Source organism: Apis laboriosa, unplaced genomic scaffold (genome assembly GCF_014066325.1).
Source record: "Apis laboriosa isolate Shangri-la unplaced genomic scaffold, ASM1406632v1 scaffold41_cov147, whole genome shotgun sequence".
NCBI lineage: Eukaryota > Metazoa > Arthropoda > Insecta > Hymenoptera > Apidae > Apis > Apis laboriosa.
This window is the reverse complement of record NW_025223220.1, coordinates 1,037,136-1,054,065: the sequence shown is the minus strand read 5'-3', so window position 1 is coordinate 1,054,065 and position 16,930 is coordinate 1,037,136. Positions and strand designations below refer to the sequence as shown.

Sequence of the window (16,930 nt, the reverse complement as noted above, 5' to 3'; positions counted from 1 at the left end):
AAATAAAGAACAATTAAATTAATTACTGATACATATTTCTTATTCATTTTAAAAATGTTCTTACTTTCTTTTATTTATAATTATTATATAATATTTATTATATATAATATTTTTATAATTATTATTATATATAATATTTTTTTGAATAAATAACTTTTCTTTTAATGAAATAAAATTAATCAGAACATATTATGTTGTTTTTTATGTTTATTCTTTTTTTTTTATTTTCTTTTCTTTATAAATATATCTCAAGAAATATAAAGTCATATTTCCGAATATAATTAGAACAAATATGAGAGTATATGATGCAATTGCAATAGGTTGGACAATTGCAGTCACGCGAATCAGATAAGAATACAATCACGAAGGGCTGTAACAAATTGCAAGAAATCATGGCATGAATTCTTAATGACCGAACCCTGCACATTTCGCGTTCTATTTAGTTGTTAAAATTAATTATCCAGTTCGATAAATTGATTCAAAGATAATATATGTAAATATATACAAAATAATACGATACAATCGTATTTATAATCAACATTGAAATCAACAAGTTTATTTGAAAATCACACAATAAATAATGAAAAAAGTACTTACAGTTAAGTAAAAAAGTAGTTATATGTTAAATTACAATATTTTAGAGTAAAAAATTCGAAATGTAAAATACAATTCCTTTTTATATTCACTTGGAACAATTTTGAATAAATATCGTGCAAAATTGCATGGAAGTTGGTATTTATATACATATGTATGTTCATTAATTTGCACTGAATTGATCTTTTGAATAAAACTAATGATTCTTATATACATTTATCACAAATAATCCTCATCATCCGTATATTCACACTCTTCTATTATTCTTGTAATCTCGATATCGTGTTCCCGCGACTCATCGTCGGACAAATGTGAATCGCCTTCCATAAACTTGGCAAACCTAAAAGCACGCGTATTAAATTACACTACATTTACAAGCGTAATACAAGTGTATCACGCTTACTCTTCCAATATATATAATTAATATAATAGATTCAATAGACTTTTGTATGAAAATATCTTATTATATATAATAACCTTATCGGATCTTTCAACCTTAAAACTGTTTTCCATGGATTACAGTTAGGACTAGAACAATATTCTCTTAACTCGTGTAACGCTTTATTAGTTTCTCTTATTCCTTCTTTACGATATTCGTCTTCCGTTAATAACTTCCTTTTTATGGGAAACATGTTTTTCCTGATTTCAGATAGGTATATATATGTAATATATGTTCTTGTTCATCTAAACGATAATGCTAATATTGTGATTACTATCTACTGTCTACTATTATATTATGTATTATAACTGCTATTGTCACCATCTTATTTTCACTTATTGCAGTTATTGTTTTTGATATGCTCTTGATATATATTCAAGATATAAATTGTATAAAGGCATTAAAATAAAATATATAGAAATTATAAAAAATAAAATAATTTATAAAATAGTTATAATATTTTATAATTTGTATATTTTATAAATTATTTTAATTTAATATATAATTTATAAATTATAAATATTAAAAATAATTTATATTTTATTTTTTAAATTATAAAAATAAAATAAAATAGTTAATATTAATTAATAAAATTAATATAAAATTTAATTACTTTCACTTTGATATTTTTTTTCGAAATAAAAACATAAACGAATATGAAATAACAATTTATTAACGTAGTAAACTTAACAAGTAAAGCAGTGTTTGATTATTATGAATAAATAGTTTTAATTATAACATTGAAAATATATGCAGAAACAAATTAAATTAAAAAATAACATTTAATATCATACGAATATTGAAGCAAATGTTTACAACATTTTTGCAACAAATTGAAGAAAGCTTGACGACGCTGATATCGAACAATTTAACTTACCAATAATTTTGTCCTTTTCGAATTATTGCAATGGGAAAATTATAAAGTAGAGTAATTATAAGACAACAAAAAAATGATGCTTCGCGAAAATAACTGCTATAAAATATGGTTAACAGTCCTCCTATCTAAATAAACGAAAGAAAGAATATTAAATGGGAATAGTAGAATAATTTCTGACAAAAGTTTTTCAATAGTTCATTTCGTTAAACGTATTATTTTACAAACCTGTAAAAACCATTGAATAAGTTTTTTCGTTCTAGTATTTGTAACTGGACCAAATCGATAACTAATGACGAAACTGATTAAAGACGTTAATAAAATATACCATGCCACCCATTCCCTGTATTGAACTACGATTTGTTGGATATTTTCCCATAACATTTGAATTAAATAAAAACTCATTGTCCAACCAGTTGCGATCATCAAGTACATAAGTTTACCCTTGAATTATGTATGCATATTAATTTTCGAAAAATGATATATTCTTATAAAATATATGTAAATGAAATGAATTCACAAATATCACATTTACCCTTAATAAGAACTTGCTAAAAAAGTATACTAGAATTATAATTGAAGTGGAGACACCAAGAGTTATACAGGTAAAATAATAAAATAAAGGATTTCCACTGAGTTTATGAGCACTCCAAAATATTAGAATGCCTAATAGCATTAATAATAATTCTGAGATGTCAATACCTATTTGTAGAAGAATATATGTATTATACTGCCTATTATTTGTAATATAAAACATTTTTTTTTTTTACTTTGTTGCACTCACGTGTTTGAATTATACTCATTGTATATTTATATAAATTAGATATATTATTATATACATATACACCAATACATATATCTTCAAATGGATTAATTTTCAATTTGTTACTCTTTTTTGTGCTAAATAAACTAAGGCTCCAAGATCGCTGATTATCATCATGCTTTTGTATTACTTCTTGAGGAGTCTTTCCAATATAAAAATCATAATTATCTATATTTGTATTTAAGTGCATCTATAATGTAATAATATAAATATAACATTAGAGATGCATAAAATTTGTATATTATGAATATAATACATGAATCTCAAACTATTGTTTCTTACTGTTAAACTTCTCCACATATGTATCAAATATTTTGAATTGGCATTGTGACAAAAGATTTGTAATCCAGGTTTGTCATTTGAATAGACATCTCCTGGTTTTAAAAAATGTACTAGAAAAAATTCAGGTAATGAAAATCAAACAAACATGATAAATAGATATTTCTATTTATTTTCATGAACGCGAAGTATGAAATACAATATTTTCAAAATAAAATATTTGTCAGTATTAAAAACGGAATGTTAACAAATACACAATATTTATATGTATATTGTATTGTGAATAAAATAAGAATTTTTGAATTTTTTTATAAAAGAACGATGATTATATAAATAAATGTATGAACATAAAATAAATAATTAAAATAAATATTAAAAAATAAATTTTGAATTATATTTTCTTTATTTCTTATTTATATTTTTTAATAATACGAACGATAGCAATAAAACCGGCAAATTTACAAAAAATTATAGGTTAGTATGACTTACTTGAATCCGTAGACAATGCAGATTCTGTATAATAATAATTACAAATAAGTAAAAAAATAATTACACTGAACGATCGTATTATTCTATTATCCATTTTATTAAAGTTAATTGCACGTTTTACCTTAACCTATAAATTTTTGAAATAGAAACAAGAGCACAATGAATTTATCAACAGGTAATCGTTTAAAATTTAAAAATCGAGATAAACAAGTTTCGATAATAAGTCGATAAAGTTTAAATATCGAGATATCGTTACTCTCAACTTCAGAGAATAAAATTGAAAAAGCGTAATTTTATTATATGGTTTTAAAATATATTTTTATAGTTAAAAATATCAAAATATATTAAATATTTCAAGTTTCAAGTTTTTTTCTATAGATTCTTTAATGAGTCAATTTATCTCGATACAAGGTATATTATATAATATTACGTTCGTAATTATCTCATTATATACTTTTTTTTACAATGAATTATATATATTAAAAATAAATAGAAATTATATTATATTAGTTAATAATGATTTTAGTTGGACAATGTGGAAACCAAATCGGTTCAGTATTTTGGCCTTTGGCACTACACGAATATGGTATACAAACAATGAATACTGGAATAAATTTACTTAAAACACAACGAAATCATATTAAAAATATAAATGATCTATCTAATGCATTTGATAGTTTTTTTGTTATACCTGACAATTCACCCAAAGATTTATGTTTTAAAAGTATGTCTGATTTAAGAAAAGCTAAGGTCAAAGCCAGGGTATAATATTTATTTATAATTTTATACTTTTGTTCAAAATTACAGAAAAATGAAATAATATAAATATATTTACAAAATTAATTTTTTTATGTATAGGCAATATTGATAGATATGGAGGATAGTGTTATAGGAGAAATGAGAAGAGGTCCTGTACGTGATTTATTTGATCAGACTTGTATTGTAACAAATTATCCAGGATCTGCAAATAATTGGTATTGATTTTTTGATAATTCAGATAATAGATTATTCTTGGATTATATATAAATATTATAAGCGTATTTTATAAGTAATTTATAGGGCTGTAGGTTATTATACTCATGGCACAGAATATTATGATAAATTGGAAGATAATATCAGACGTATGGCAGAGAAATGTCCTAGATTACATGGTTTTTTAACAATGCATTCCCTTGGCGGTGGTACTGGATCTGGATTAGGAACAGCTGTTTTAAAGTTACTAGCTGATAATTATCCTACAATAGATAGGTACAATCTATATAATAAAAATACATTCATTTCACATTCATTTAATATCTTTATATATTCTTCTTAAGAACTTTACACTTTTAATTTTTATTAATTTTATAGTATTATTGTTATTGTTATAGATTAGTATCATGCATATATCCAATTGTTATGCAAGATGTTGTTACAGCCCCATATAATGTGTTATTGGCAACACGAGAACTTATAGATTATGCAACTTGTGTTTTTCCTATTGAAAATGAAGCGCTTGTAGATATATGTAATGCACAATTAAGGAATATGGATCAAATAAATTATAATATTTCATGTAAACCATTTCAGGATATGAATAGTATTATTGCAAATATACTTCTTCATTTAACTAGGTAATATATAATAGATTAATAAATATTAGATTAATAAGATTAACAATAATTTCTAACAATTATTTGTAAATTAAGAATATCTTTTTCCTAGCGGATCTAGATTTCCTGGTAATTTGAATATGGATATGAACGAAATAGCAACAAATCTTGTACCATATCCGAAATTACATTATATATTTAGTAGCGTTAGTCCAATAACATTATCTGCGCCTACAATATGCAATATACAAGGAAGAAAGTATGTACTAGCTTTTAAGATTATTAAATGAAATTATAAAAAATAATTGTACATTACTTCTAGACTTATAGATGAAATATTTATCAATGCATGGTCACGAAACAATCAATCGATCAAACTAGATCCACTACAAACAGGTTCTATGATTTTAAGTGCTGCGCATATTGCTAGAGGAGATTGTTCTGTAAATGATTTAAAACGAAATATTGAAAAGTACATTGTTTGCGATTTTTTATAAATAATATATTCATTTATATATGTTTGTAATTATTATTGTATAAAATTTAATTTTGATTTTCAGATTTCGGAAAAAAGTTACATTCGCAAAATGGGGTACTGAAGCTATGAAAGTGGGTTTATGTTCTGTACCTCCAGCTGCACATTCTACCTCATTATTATGTCTTTTAAATTCTTCCTCAATGATATCATTATTTGAAAATATCATAAAACAATTTACTAGATTATATAAACGAAAGGTAAAGATGTGGTTTTTATATATATGTATAGCATGGACTTTGAAAAACAAAGAAAAATTTATATTTGTTATTGAATTCCTTCGTTTCTATAAAAATTTTTATTTATCTATGTTATACTAAGAATAAAAGTTGAAATTTTTCAACTAAGAAAAAAAATATTACTGTCCATCCTGTACATAACAATATAAAATTCTAAATAAAATATTAAATACGATTTTCAAAGCACGATTAAATTGTTGTTGCAGGCACATGTACATCATTATACGCAAGTACGTGGTTTCGAAGAAACGCATTTTATCGATTGCAAAGAAATGATTTTAAATTTAATCACACAATATACAAAACTACAAAATCAAAATGAAATAAATGTTTCTCGATTACAAATCCTTTAATTTTTACATAATTTTATTAATTTTCTTTTTTTTTTTTTATTTATTAACTTGACCTATACATTATATAACACAAAGAGAATGCAACAAAAATAGATTAGCATAATATATTGGTAACAACATTTCATTCATCGAAGATTTATTATTTGCGCGAATTTGTATCAAGATGTTTGAAAATTCAAAATAGTTAATATATACATTGTCTGTACATAATGGCATATACAAAAAAAATTCAAAAATCTCAATCGTTTTTGAATATATCGATATAACATTAATTTGCAAAGGTATGATTTGTATAAAATAGCGTTTTAACTAGCTGGTATTTGTGGCAAACCAAATTCATCGACTAAAACTCCATCCTAAAAAGAAAAAAATTTTTTTTAATAAATCAAATAATTGAAATTTTGTACTTTTAAACAATTTGTACAGTATTTATAAAAGATATAATAATTATTATAAATTTTTATTTTTATTTATTAAATATTTCATAGAATACAAACCTTATTTCTAACGGAGCTTGTACCAGGTTCTTTGTCAGGAGCACTAGGTGCTTTGATAGCATCATCCAAGTAACTGGTATCTTCGTCCATAGCTAAATCATCTCCAAGAGCTTCTAATTCAGCAGCTAATTCATCCTCATCTATATCTGGCATACCATAACTGCGACCCATTGCTTCTTGTACTTCGTCGGCTTGTTCTAACATGTCTGCTAAATCATCTTGAAGATCCTTTATAACGTGTATATATATATATATATACATATATATCATTTAAACAACATTAAGACAAAGAAAAACAAGATATTGTATCGAAAATACCTCGATTTGATCTATATTAATGTGTTTAAATTCTTTCTGCATTTGTTTAACTCCTTCTTTCATGGCAATTACAGTTGTTTGAGTATCTTTTAATGTTTGGGTAGCATAATTTGCTTGTTCCATGTTAAAAGCTTGTTGACGCAAATTATCTACTTGTGCCTCGTACATTTTACGTTGTTTCAAAATGCGCAATGCTTTAGCTTTTACAGAATTTTTTGCAGGACCTTCTCTCATTTTGGCCATTTGATCTTTGTACTTTTTTAATTCCGCATCCAATTTCGCTATTTTTTTCTCTGCAGAATCCGCTCTGCTGTCGACCTGTTACAAATATTAACAAAAAATAAAAATGAATAACACAAGCGCAGCCAAGAACATAAATGAAAAAATAACGTAACCTCTATGGTGTTGGAATAATGTGAATATTTACCCCAGCAATACAATCAGTAATATTTGGTGATGGTTCTTTAGGCTTAGGTCGACCAAATAGTCTATTCATTTTAAAAAAAAATTTAATAATGCAAAATACAATCCTTTTTTTCCTTTCTCTTCTTCTGTTTCACGATCGTTACTTGCGTTCGCTTGAAACGTCAAGCTGAATGACTCATGCAATCAGTTACTCCATCTATTGCCACATACGATATTCATCAATTACTTATAATTAATTTTAAGCGGGATTTTAAGTCTTGTTCTTTCAAATGTAAGAAAATATGATCAGTTAACAGATACTAATAATTTTTATCTATCATATATCTATATTTCAAAAATTATTAAATATATGACACTTAATAAAGATATTCACAATTATTGCTATTTTATTTCGATTGATCGAATAATAATCGACGATTAGTAAAATTGTTATTAATCGATACAGAATAACGAATTTTATTTTAACAAATAAAACATAGATTCTTTCCGTTCGGAAGGAAACGGAAGAAAAAAAATTTCTAGTCGTGCATCGCGAAGAACGTGCAGGTAGTTATTGTCGAACGTGTTTACGATAGCTTTACGATAATACTGTAAATGTACGTAGCGATATGCTATGCAACTCTGTTATTTATCTCCGTCGGTAGGTAACCGAAGGCACAAGTACGTTCGAGCGAAAGGTGGCAGAGCAAGGGAAGGCGCCAGTATCGAATGATGGATGGATTTGAAAATTCAGATGGAACCGCGAAGAAATTTGAGAAGTCTCGCGAGGGGGAGGAATAGGAAGGAAAGGAGAAGAAATCGTCGAGGGAACACGACGATGGTTTTCGTTGGTTGCGATCCCGGTAACGGCCAACTTGTGTTTACGTGGACGACGAGGAGGACGAGACAGGATGGTGGCGAAGGCGGCGGCGGCGACGGCGGCTCGAAGGCGAGAGGCGGTAACGCGCGTGCGTGGCCGACGTCGTCGTGCGACGCAGCAGCGACGTAGCGACGTCGACGTCGACGAGGACGAGGACGAGGACGAAGCGGCGGCCGAAGATCGCCGAGTGGACGGCTACGCGGAGAGAGACTACGGCTGGCATGGTGTGGGCCGCAGCAGGGCCACAGTGTTTGAAAAGTCGGCACCACGCACGAATCGTGTTACGCGCGACGCAGAGCCACGAAGCTGCGTCGTCGAATCGCGCTCGGCTGGCCTCCGATCGAGTGCTCCGTCGAGCGCAGCCAAGAAACGCGAATAATAACCAGCCGGCCGTCCGATTCCAGATCGATCGAAACTTACGTGGGCCGGGAAACTCTCGCCACTGCCCGCGAATCGACAGTTACAACTTATCATCGTTCGAAAAGTCGTGGCACGTGAACGGACAAGAGCAGTATCGTGGTCAAACTATATAACCGCGAGTGGTCATAGTACGCGAGTTGCCAATGAGAAGCAGCGCTAGGTCGAGCGAGGAAAAGCCGAGACGACGGTAAGTTCGACGGCTTAGAAATATAATTCGACGTAATGGGACGAAGGATACTCCCGTCACAAGAAGATTTGTCAGTGCACTTGTAGCTGTCGAGCGTAGCTACGAAAATAAAAGGGGATACCCGCTGCAACTTGCGAGTTTGATTTGCTCGTCGATTTTCGATACAGTGCGGCCCGTGCATCGCGTACGTACGTCGCGGCGTACGATCCGTGCGTGTTCGGTGACTCGATCGATCGGGCGAGCGATCGGTAATCGGTCGAGAACAGTTGCGATTAACGCGAGTGTGCCGATAAAAGATACGCGCTGGTTCTCGCCATGGATCTCGATTCGATGCGTTCGAAACGATCGCGATCCTTTCTGCCTCGAGATTCTGTGTTTCAGTGACAAGCGTAATCGTATTCGTAGTGTGCCGCGTTCGCTACACGCAACGGCGAACGACGACGATCCCGGCCTCGTTTCGTGTAGTGCATGGAGTGTGTATGTGTGTGCCTGCATATGTACGTGAGCCCGTGTGTATGCGTGCCTGTGTGTGTGAAACGCGACCGAAGGAATCGACAAATAGTCGCGCTGCAAGACGAAAGGTCGCGTTTCTTCGCGTGTTCTCTTGGGAGAATTCCAACTGACTGGCTCGCCGTGTACGTTCGCCGTAAGGGTAAATTATGCTCACCCCGAGGCGAGTGAAATAATACAAGGAAATACAAGGCTCAGGGTTTAGAGAGACCACGGAATACCACACACCGGGGATGGTCATCGAGCATCGGGTGGTTGTCGTTCGATAACTTAGACAGAATGCTAGAGAGAAAGCAAAAATAATTGCTGTCGAATTACACGAAAATACGAGGGAGCCCTTGTGTCTTTGGAATAGTTCACTCTCCCCAACGTTCGTTATTAGCTGTTCGTTATTAGCTATCGTGTCCAAAACAAGGTATATACACAGGAAGAGCAATAGAGAGAAAGAGAATCGAGTGAGCGAGTGAGCGAGAGAGAGAGAGAGAGAGAGAGAGAGAGAGAGAGAGAGAGAGAGAGAGAGAGGAAGAAACGCGTCAGGTCACGAAAGAACGTGCGATCGAAGCGCATTAAAAGGAGGGAGAAACGTCGAGAATAAGGGAAAGAGAGAAAGAGAGAGAGAGAAAGAGAGAGAGAGAGAGAGAGAAATCGGGACAAGGGAATCGAGGAAAACGGCGAAAATAAGAGAACCCAAATATCGGTGTAGTTCGCACAGCTTCCGGGCTTCGTGGGTGTTTTTACGCGTACGCCGTGGATCGATAGTTGTCTCGCGAGCTCTGGTCGACGGGTGGTCCGACGACGTCCGTGCTCCGTGAACAGGGACGACACTTAATTCACTTACTAAAACGGGAACGGGTCGAAATTTTCGATTTCGATTCGGGGGGAGGGGGGGGGGAAGGAACGAGGGGGGAGTGGGCAAAGATCCTAAAAGATCCTAATCGTTCGACAGGGGGATCCAAAAGGAGTTGGTCGGCGAAAGGGATATCCTCGATACGATCGGCAGGATACTCGTGGATCTTGGAACTACGACGATTTATGGGGGACTTTAGCGCGGCGAGTCTCTTCCCGAGTAGTAGTTTGTCAACCACGAGCAAATCATCGATCGGGGGCAACATCGCGAGCAGTACAGCCGGCGTAACGATAACGGGCACGACATCGACGATGCAGGACGATTTGTTGATCGAGAAGCAAGCCGGTGGCAAAGCAGCGCCTCTATCCCCGAACACCGGCCTGGAAACGGTCGGGGGCCAGGAGAAGGCGAAAGACGCGGTCGAGGTCGAGAGTATCGCTATCACGCCGACGACGCCCTCTTCAACCGAGAAGGAGATCGCGTGCAGCACAAGCTCGGCACTGCAGAGTTTCACCGAGGCCGGTAGAGTGCCGAGCTTATGGTCGGCCCCGGATGAGACGGGCCTCCACGCGTTACCTGTCAACGGATCCATCGCCGCCTTTCAGAACTTTCCGACCGGCGGCCCGACCGGCTTGTTCGCCGGTAGCGGGCCGGCCGTGTCGGCCGGCGCGCGTCGCGCTATCACGGCCAGTCACAATTTCCCGCAACAGCACGGAACCGCGACCGCCCCCACCGCCAGGCACGGCGGCCTTCAAGTGTCGTCCGCTCAACAACAACAGCAGCAGCAGCAACAGCAGCAACAACAGCAACAGCAGCAGCAGCAACAGCAGCAGCAACAGTCGCAACAGCAGCAGCAGCAACCGCATCAACAGCAACCGGCAGCTACCTCGCATCCGGGTGTTTACCTTCCGGGGAAGGGTTACGCGGCCTGGTCCGGTGGGCCGCAAGCGCCTCAGCAATGGAGCGCTGGGCCGCAGGCTGCCGCGGTCGCGAGCCCCGGTCTCTCGCCCTGGAATCGTGGCAGATCGGTACCCAATCTTCCTCCCCTGCACTCGTCCCTGCACGCCGCGGCCGCGGCCGCGGCCGCTGTTGGATTGCAAGGAAGGAAACCGAGTCCCACGTTTCCCGGCCATCCGGGGCCGGCGGCTCATCCCTCTTGCATCAGCCCTGTTAAATTTCGAAGGAGCACCTCGTATCCCGGCAAGGGTAACATGTATCCGCCCCAACCCGCGCCCACCTTCGAAGTCACCACCGCCGAAGAGAGGGATTTGTTACAGCTGCCACCGTTTCAGCAGGTTAGATCATCGTTTATGTTGTTATTATTATTATTATTATTATCTTCTTTATCATTTATTCGTTTATTCTTATTAAAGTGTAAAATTTTTAATTGTCTCGTGTACGAAATGAAAACTCGTCGATTCGAGGACAAAGCGAATCCGGTGCGCGGATTGTCTCTTTCTCCGCCGTCTTTTTTTACACCGACTTTTTTTTATTCCGTTATCGATCGTTCACCACCTACGAGAAAGGTTACGCTGCGGAGGTATAGGCGATATATGGTTGGGTCGAAAAAGTATATACCGGTAGCCTTAGCTTCCGCAGTTTCGTTTGGTGTACGCATTCGATGCCAGGTTATGCAACCGCTTCGAGACATGCATTTAAATTTAGACGGTACAACCGCTGTTTCAACGATTGCTTACTGTAAACGGTGTGACACGCTCGTTTTTAAACTCGTACTGCCGTTTCACGGCATTTGGAAAAACTCGCCGAAACGTGATATATATATATTTTCGATTGCACACGCATCCCTCGTATCGATCGATAACGAACGCTAGCTCGAAACGTAATTGAAACCTAACCTACACCCACTTTCGGCCGCCTAAAACCTCGAATTCTCGTCGTTTCGGTTTAATTGGTCGACTCGAAATGAAATTTTCTCGAGTATCGTCTCGATTCCACGTTGACTATCGAGAATGAGAAAAATATGGAAAGATGAAAACGAAGAATCGTGTATTCGAATAAAAATGGATTGATCGATTAATCGGTTTGAGGTTAATAATCGAAAGGTTTAACGTTTTTCGTTACGTTTCTCTGCGCGATTTAAAGAGAGCGAGAAAGAGGAGGATACTTTTCCAATACTTATTTTGTTATTGATGTCTGACCTAATTCCTTTTCTGCGTGGCAGCTCAAACGGTTCAAACAGTGTCTAGCAGAAGTTTAAGCTCAGCTATTTTAACCACTTGTCAAAAATAGATACTGCATACTATCCGGGAGAAATGGCGGATTCTGTTATGCGAGCTATTATCCTTCGTGCTTCTTCAGTGTTTATATTTATTCGTTTCGATTTAATAAACTATACGTGTGTATCCATGTATGTGTGTATAGATTTTTTTATACACTGAACGAAGGGATAGACAAACGAAGTGGAAAGAAAGGAAAAGTAAGGGAAAAATGAAAAAATAATAAATGAAAATAATAAATGATAGAAAATTTAATTTCTTCGTTGTGAGGTTTCTGGTTTGAAACAAGAAGGTTCTTCCGATCTTTGTCGAGTTTACCAAAATCCAATTATAACTTATAGGAAACCTGGTTAATCGTAAGTCGTGATAAATTGATGTTATTCGAACTATATTCGAACAACAAAAAGTTTCGTGTTCAATTATTTATATTAGTATTTCGATTTCATTAACCAATAAGTTTTTAAAACTTAATTGTTGAAAGTTTAGTAACAAGATCAAGATAAATTGAAAAATAAATTTCTTTTTATATTTTTTTAAAGAATTAAAATGAAAAAATAATGTCAGATAAAATAACAGAATTATTTCGTTGCATCTTAAAATTTTTCTTTTCTTCGTGTTACTTGATACATCTTTTCTAATTGTTGATTATTTTAACAAAAATCTTAATACTTAAAAAAACAACACTAATTTATTATTAATCTTTAAGACATTCATCGATGTATCTTAAAATATAAAAAAAGTATAACCTCAAAAAAAAAAAATTATGAAAAGAAATATAATTCACGTGATGAATAATATGAATAGTAGAAAATTTTAAATCTTAACTTAATATTCAATTTCAATTGTAATTTTATTATTAATTTATTTATTTATAATAGATATAAAAAGTTAGAATAATTTATTTAATCAAAAGTTATTTTCAATTTAAGAAGGAAAAGTGATATTTCATTTTTAGATAAATTAAATATATCATTTCATATCATTTTTTTTCATATAATTTTTCTCATTCATTTTAATATATCTATGCATAAAACACCTTGTATATCATTAACCTGCATTTGCCTCATACCTCTTATATCTCTTAAGCACAACTTCTTTAGCAGAATTTATATCTTTTATATCATCTTTAATATCATCCCTGATAAATATTCGCAATTTCGTTCAAGTAAAATTTATTCGTTTCTCTATTCTTATATTATTCTTTTCATCACATATTCTTGAAATTTCTCTCGCATTCACAACATTTATTATCTCTCAAATGTTAATTCCATCGATACTCATCAATTTGTTAAAAAATATTCCAAAAACGAACAATCACATTTTGGTTAAAATTCGTGCTGAATTCGTCAATTTAACTTCGTCGTTCCAAACGAAAAAAAAAAAAAAANAAAAAAAAAAAAAAAAGAAATATATAAAAATAGAGAAAAGAAAAAAAAAACGAAAGAGTTACATAATTAATATTAAAACTATATTAAATTTAATTCGTCAAAGGGGAAGACAGGTGAACACGCGATACAACCTTTTACCGGAAATAGATACGTTTTGTTTATTTCTCTGCGGTTTTCCTTCCTTCATACGTCATACACGAAAAAAGCTTATGCTATATATTAAATTAATCCATCCGTTTTTTGCGTGGAAACCGTATCAACGTTGACCGAACTTGATAGAAAGTGATTCTTCCTTTCGAAATACGATGGCTGTATGTGCGTCGATTTTACGCGTGACAGACGAAACTCGTCGTAGAGAAATGAAAACAAATACTACGTAGTGCGTAGATAGTTCGATCGAAGTGGCTCGTATACCCGCATTGCCAATACTGTGGTATTAGCTGATAGAGCGAACGCAACGAAGCGAAAAAATGCTTGGGCTCGAAGTCCGATAACTGGTCGGTCGTCATTCACCTTGGAAGCGAATCGGGGCACGTGCTTGTAGGCCGGCTGGCCAGCCAGAGCCAGAGCCAGGGCAAACCAATCGAAGACGAGCACCGATTACGCCTTGCGCCTCTCTATTTACGCGTGCGCTCGGCTCACGCGTGCGTTTCCCCCCTAAATTTTCGCGCTCTTTTAACACAGAGAGAGCGTCGAACGATCCACGTTGCACTACGAGGAAAAACTGGGCCAAGTTCTATGATAAGTTCGAGCGACGAATGGAAACGATCGAAGACGGCGTAGATTCGGAAAACATTGAACAAACGCTATGATAAAGATTTTTATTGACTTTACCTTGACGCGATGCTGTTATACGACAGTATATCGTTACGAAATACTGTGATATATGATATATATGATATATATATTTGTGTATATTTTGGAAACGAAAATACAACATTCAAATCGAAAATTCGTAGATTCGTAGATTATTTCGAAAAGAGTTACGTTAAAATGAGAACGACTGGTGAAATTGAAAATTATTTGTATACGTTTTAATAATTATCGAAATCGTACACTTAAATATCGGAATGTAGGCGTAGACATGGACATCTGGTTAGTCGAAGCGGATAGAGCGGGAAAATGAATAATAAAAAAAAAGCGATCGTTTCGATCGATTAATCGGTCAACGGTATAGAGAATTGTAGAATTAATTTTTCTTATGGGAATTTATATGGAACGAGGTTTCGCGAATAGGAACATTGAAAGGTGTTAATCGCGATGGATTCGAGTTAATTCGTCCTTGAAATATGTACTAAACGAAGAACAAAACGTTACGTGCGATATACGAATACCTCGTGTAACAGGCCGTTGTAGCAGCCTGGAATCTCGTCTCTGCGAACCAAGATGCGGCGAGTAACTTTTTCGACTAATTCCGGTGACGCGATATATCCGGACGTTAACCCAATTTAAGGTCCCTCCTATTTGAATTCGGGACTGCGCCGGTGCAGAGTGACCCGACCCGGTACGAGGTTTATAGGTCACTCCGGTGTTTCGCGTGATATAGATTTTTCGCGAGCCAGAACTCCACCAGTGTGCCTCCCCCTCCTTCCCCCCCCCCACCCGCGCGACCGACCGACCTCCTCGGAATCCACGCGTGCACCATCGATCGATTCTTCTTCGCCCGCTCGCCAAATCGAGAATCGATCGAGCCGATTTTCTAGAAAAAAAATTCGCCGCATCGATTTCGAAATTTCCCCCTTAGCGGCGTAAGAAGAAGAAGAAGAAAAAAAAAATCAACAACAACAACAATCGAATCGCGTTGTGCTCGAGGAGGAATAGCACAAGAAAATCGATAAAAAAGTTATTAAGCTTGTGGAGACCGGTTGCGTTACACAAGCTCGCAACTTATGTAATAAAATACGGCAAACTGCAACGGGCGGGCGAGCCTGCAGCGCGACTGCCAGCGGAGAGGGTGTTGCGCGAGAGACCATCCGGTATCGAACCGTTCGTTTCGTGCTCCTGGTGCACTGTAGCTGGAACAAGAACGATATAATTATTCTGTATTCTTATTCTTCCCGTAGTTTTTTTTTCTTTTTTTTTAATCTTCTTGAAGCTTGGTAATTTTAGCCGTATATTTAAATTTCCTTGTAAATATGTGCCGAGTAAAGCGATCGTTCGTTGCTCGTGGCAACAAAATGCAATTAAATAGGAATTGGCCAACAAGGATACGTTACGATAGTCGGCCAGGATAGAGCGACTTTATCTATTTCCGCCCTTCCGTCGCCATCAATTCCCTTGCCTCCCCACCCATTTTTCCTCTCTGTTTTCCTTCCTCCACTTTCGTCATCCCTCTCTCTCTCTCTCTATCTCTCTCCCTCTCGAAACTCTATGTTCCTTGGCATACCCCGGCTCGCCTCTGCCGTATCGTGCCGCGTTGTGCCACGCGACCGCGTTGTGTGCCGCACCTCTCTCGGTTTAGCCTGTTTCCACCAACGGTGACCCAGTTCGCGGCTGGAATCGTTTCTTCCGCACACGCCTCGGGATCCAGGTTACACCGAGGTGCCTCTGCGCCCGGCTTTCATGCCCTCCTCCTCCTCCTCTTTCCACCTTGCCACACAACATCTTGGTTACCAGCATCGATATCTCTCTCTCTCTCTCTCTCTTTCTCTCTATATTTCGACACTATCTTTTGTTCATTCGATACGATCTTTCTTTCTCTCTCTCTCTTTTTTGGTTATCTTTAATGCGACAAAAAACGATAATTGCTCACGCGAGATCGAATATACCGAATATGAATATGCGCAAGAAAGATGGGATATAGCCGGCGTCGGTTATTCGAGGGGAAGCAAGAACGAACGCGTTTTAGAGAAGAGGAGACGAGTCACGCGTCTGGTTTCGCTGGTTGAAAGAAAAAGAGACCGGATGAGTACAAAACGCGCGTAGAACAACGGTCGAGGAACACGGTCGTGTCTAGACCGGCGGGTTGCGCGGAAATGGCGGAGGCGAAGATGGATACGCGCGTTTGAATACGTGCACGCGTGT

General features: G+C 35.7%; 4 protein-coding genes across 6 annotated transcripts in view; 2 read left to right on the top strand and 2 right to left on the bottom strand.

The window, feature by feature from the left end:
* Positions 1–657: 657 nt before the first annotated feature.
* LOC122716027 (nuclear envelope integral membrane protein 1) lies at positions 658–3,636 on the bottom strand. The gene is made up of 8 exons (XM_043938710.1): positions 3,499–3,636; positions 3,013–3,122; positions 2,692–2,920; positions 2,443–2,609; positions 2,136–2,351; positions 1,911–2,035; positions 1,072–1,233; positions 658–934 (listed from the first exon to the last, which is right to left on the bottom strand). The coding sequence occupies exons 1-8, from the start codon at positions 3,590–3,592 to the stop codon at positions 814–816; spliced, it is 1,224 nt and encodes a 407-aa protein (XP_043794645.1). The 5' UTR covers positions 3,593–3,636; the 3' UTR covers positions 658–813.
* Positions 3,637–3,789: 153 nt separating this feature from the next.
* Positions 3,790–6,230, top strand: LOC122716043 (tubulin epsilon chain-like). Of its 3 annotated transcripts, none has more exons than XM_043938740.1 (9): positions 3,790–3,909; positions 4,025–4,260; positions 4,357–4,472; positions 4,558–4,746; positions 4,869–5,111; positions 5,212–5,349; positions 5,413–5,562; positions 5,651–5,825; positions 6,071–6,230. In XM_043938740.1, exons 1-9 carry the CDS (start codon positions 3,885–3,887, stop codon positions 6,215–6,217), a joined length of 1,419 nt encoding a protein of 472 aa, XP_043794675.1. In that variant the 5' UTR covers positions 3,790–3,884; the 3' UTR covers positions 6,218–6,230. The 3 variants fall into 3 exon arrangements, with proteins under 3 accessions (XP_043794675.1, XP_043794674.1, XP_043794676.1); XM_043938739.1 differs by having other exon boundaries at positions 5,203–5,349; XM_043938741.1 differs by having other exon boundaries at positions 3,849–3,909; positions 4,025–4,084; positions 5,203–5,349.
* Positions 6,231–6,294: 64 nt separating this feature from the next.
* On the bottom strand, positions 6,295–7,637 carry LOC122716044 (charged multivesicular body protein 5). The gene is made up of 4 exons (XM_043938742.1): positions 7,460–7,637; positions 7,033–7,350; positions 6,715–6,942; positions 6,295–6,573 (listed from the first exon to the last, which is right to left on the bottom strand). The coding sequence occupies exons 1-4, from the start codon at positions 7,526–7,528 to the stop codon at positions 6,523–6,525; spliced, it is 666 nt and encodes a 221-aa protein (XP_043794677.1). The 5' UTR covers positions 7,529–7,637; the 3' UTR covers positions 6,295–6,522.
* A 700-nt stretch (positions 7,638–8,337) lies between these two features.
* Positions 8,338–16,930, top strand: part of LOC122716042 (cytoplasmic polyadenylation element-binding protein 2) — an 88,532-nt gene continuing 79,939 nt past the window's right edge. Inside the window, exons 1-2 of the mRNA XM_043938738.1 lie at positions 8,338–8,924; positions 10,381–11,576. Of these exons, the coding sequence (XP_043794673.1) occupies positions 10,467–11,576 (1,110 nt within the window). The 5' untranslated portion in view covers positions 8,338–8,924; positions 10,381–10,466. The remainder of the gene's footprint in view (positions 8,925–10,380; positions 11,577–16,930) is intronic.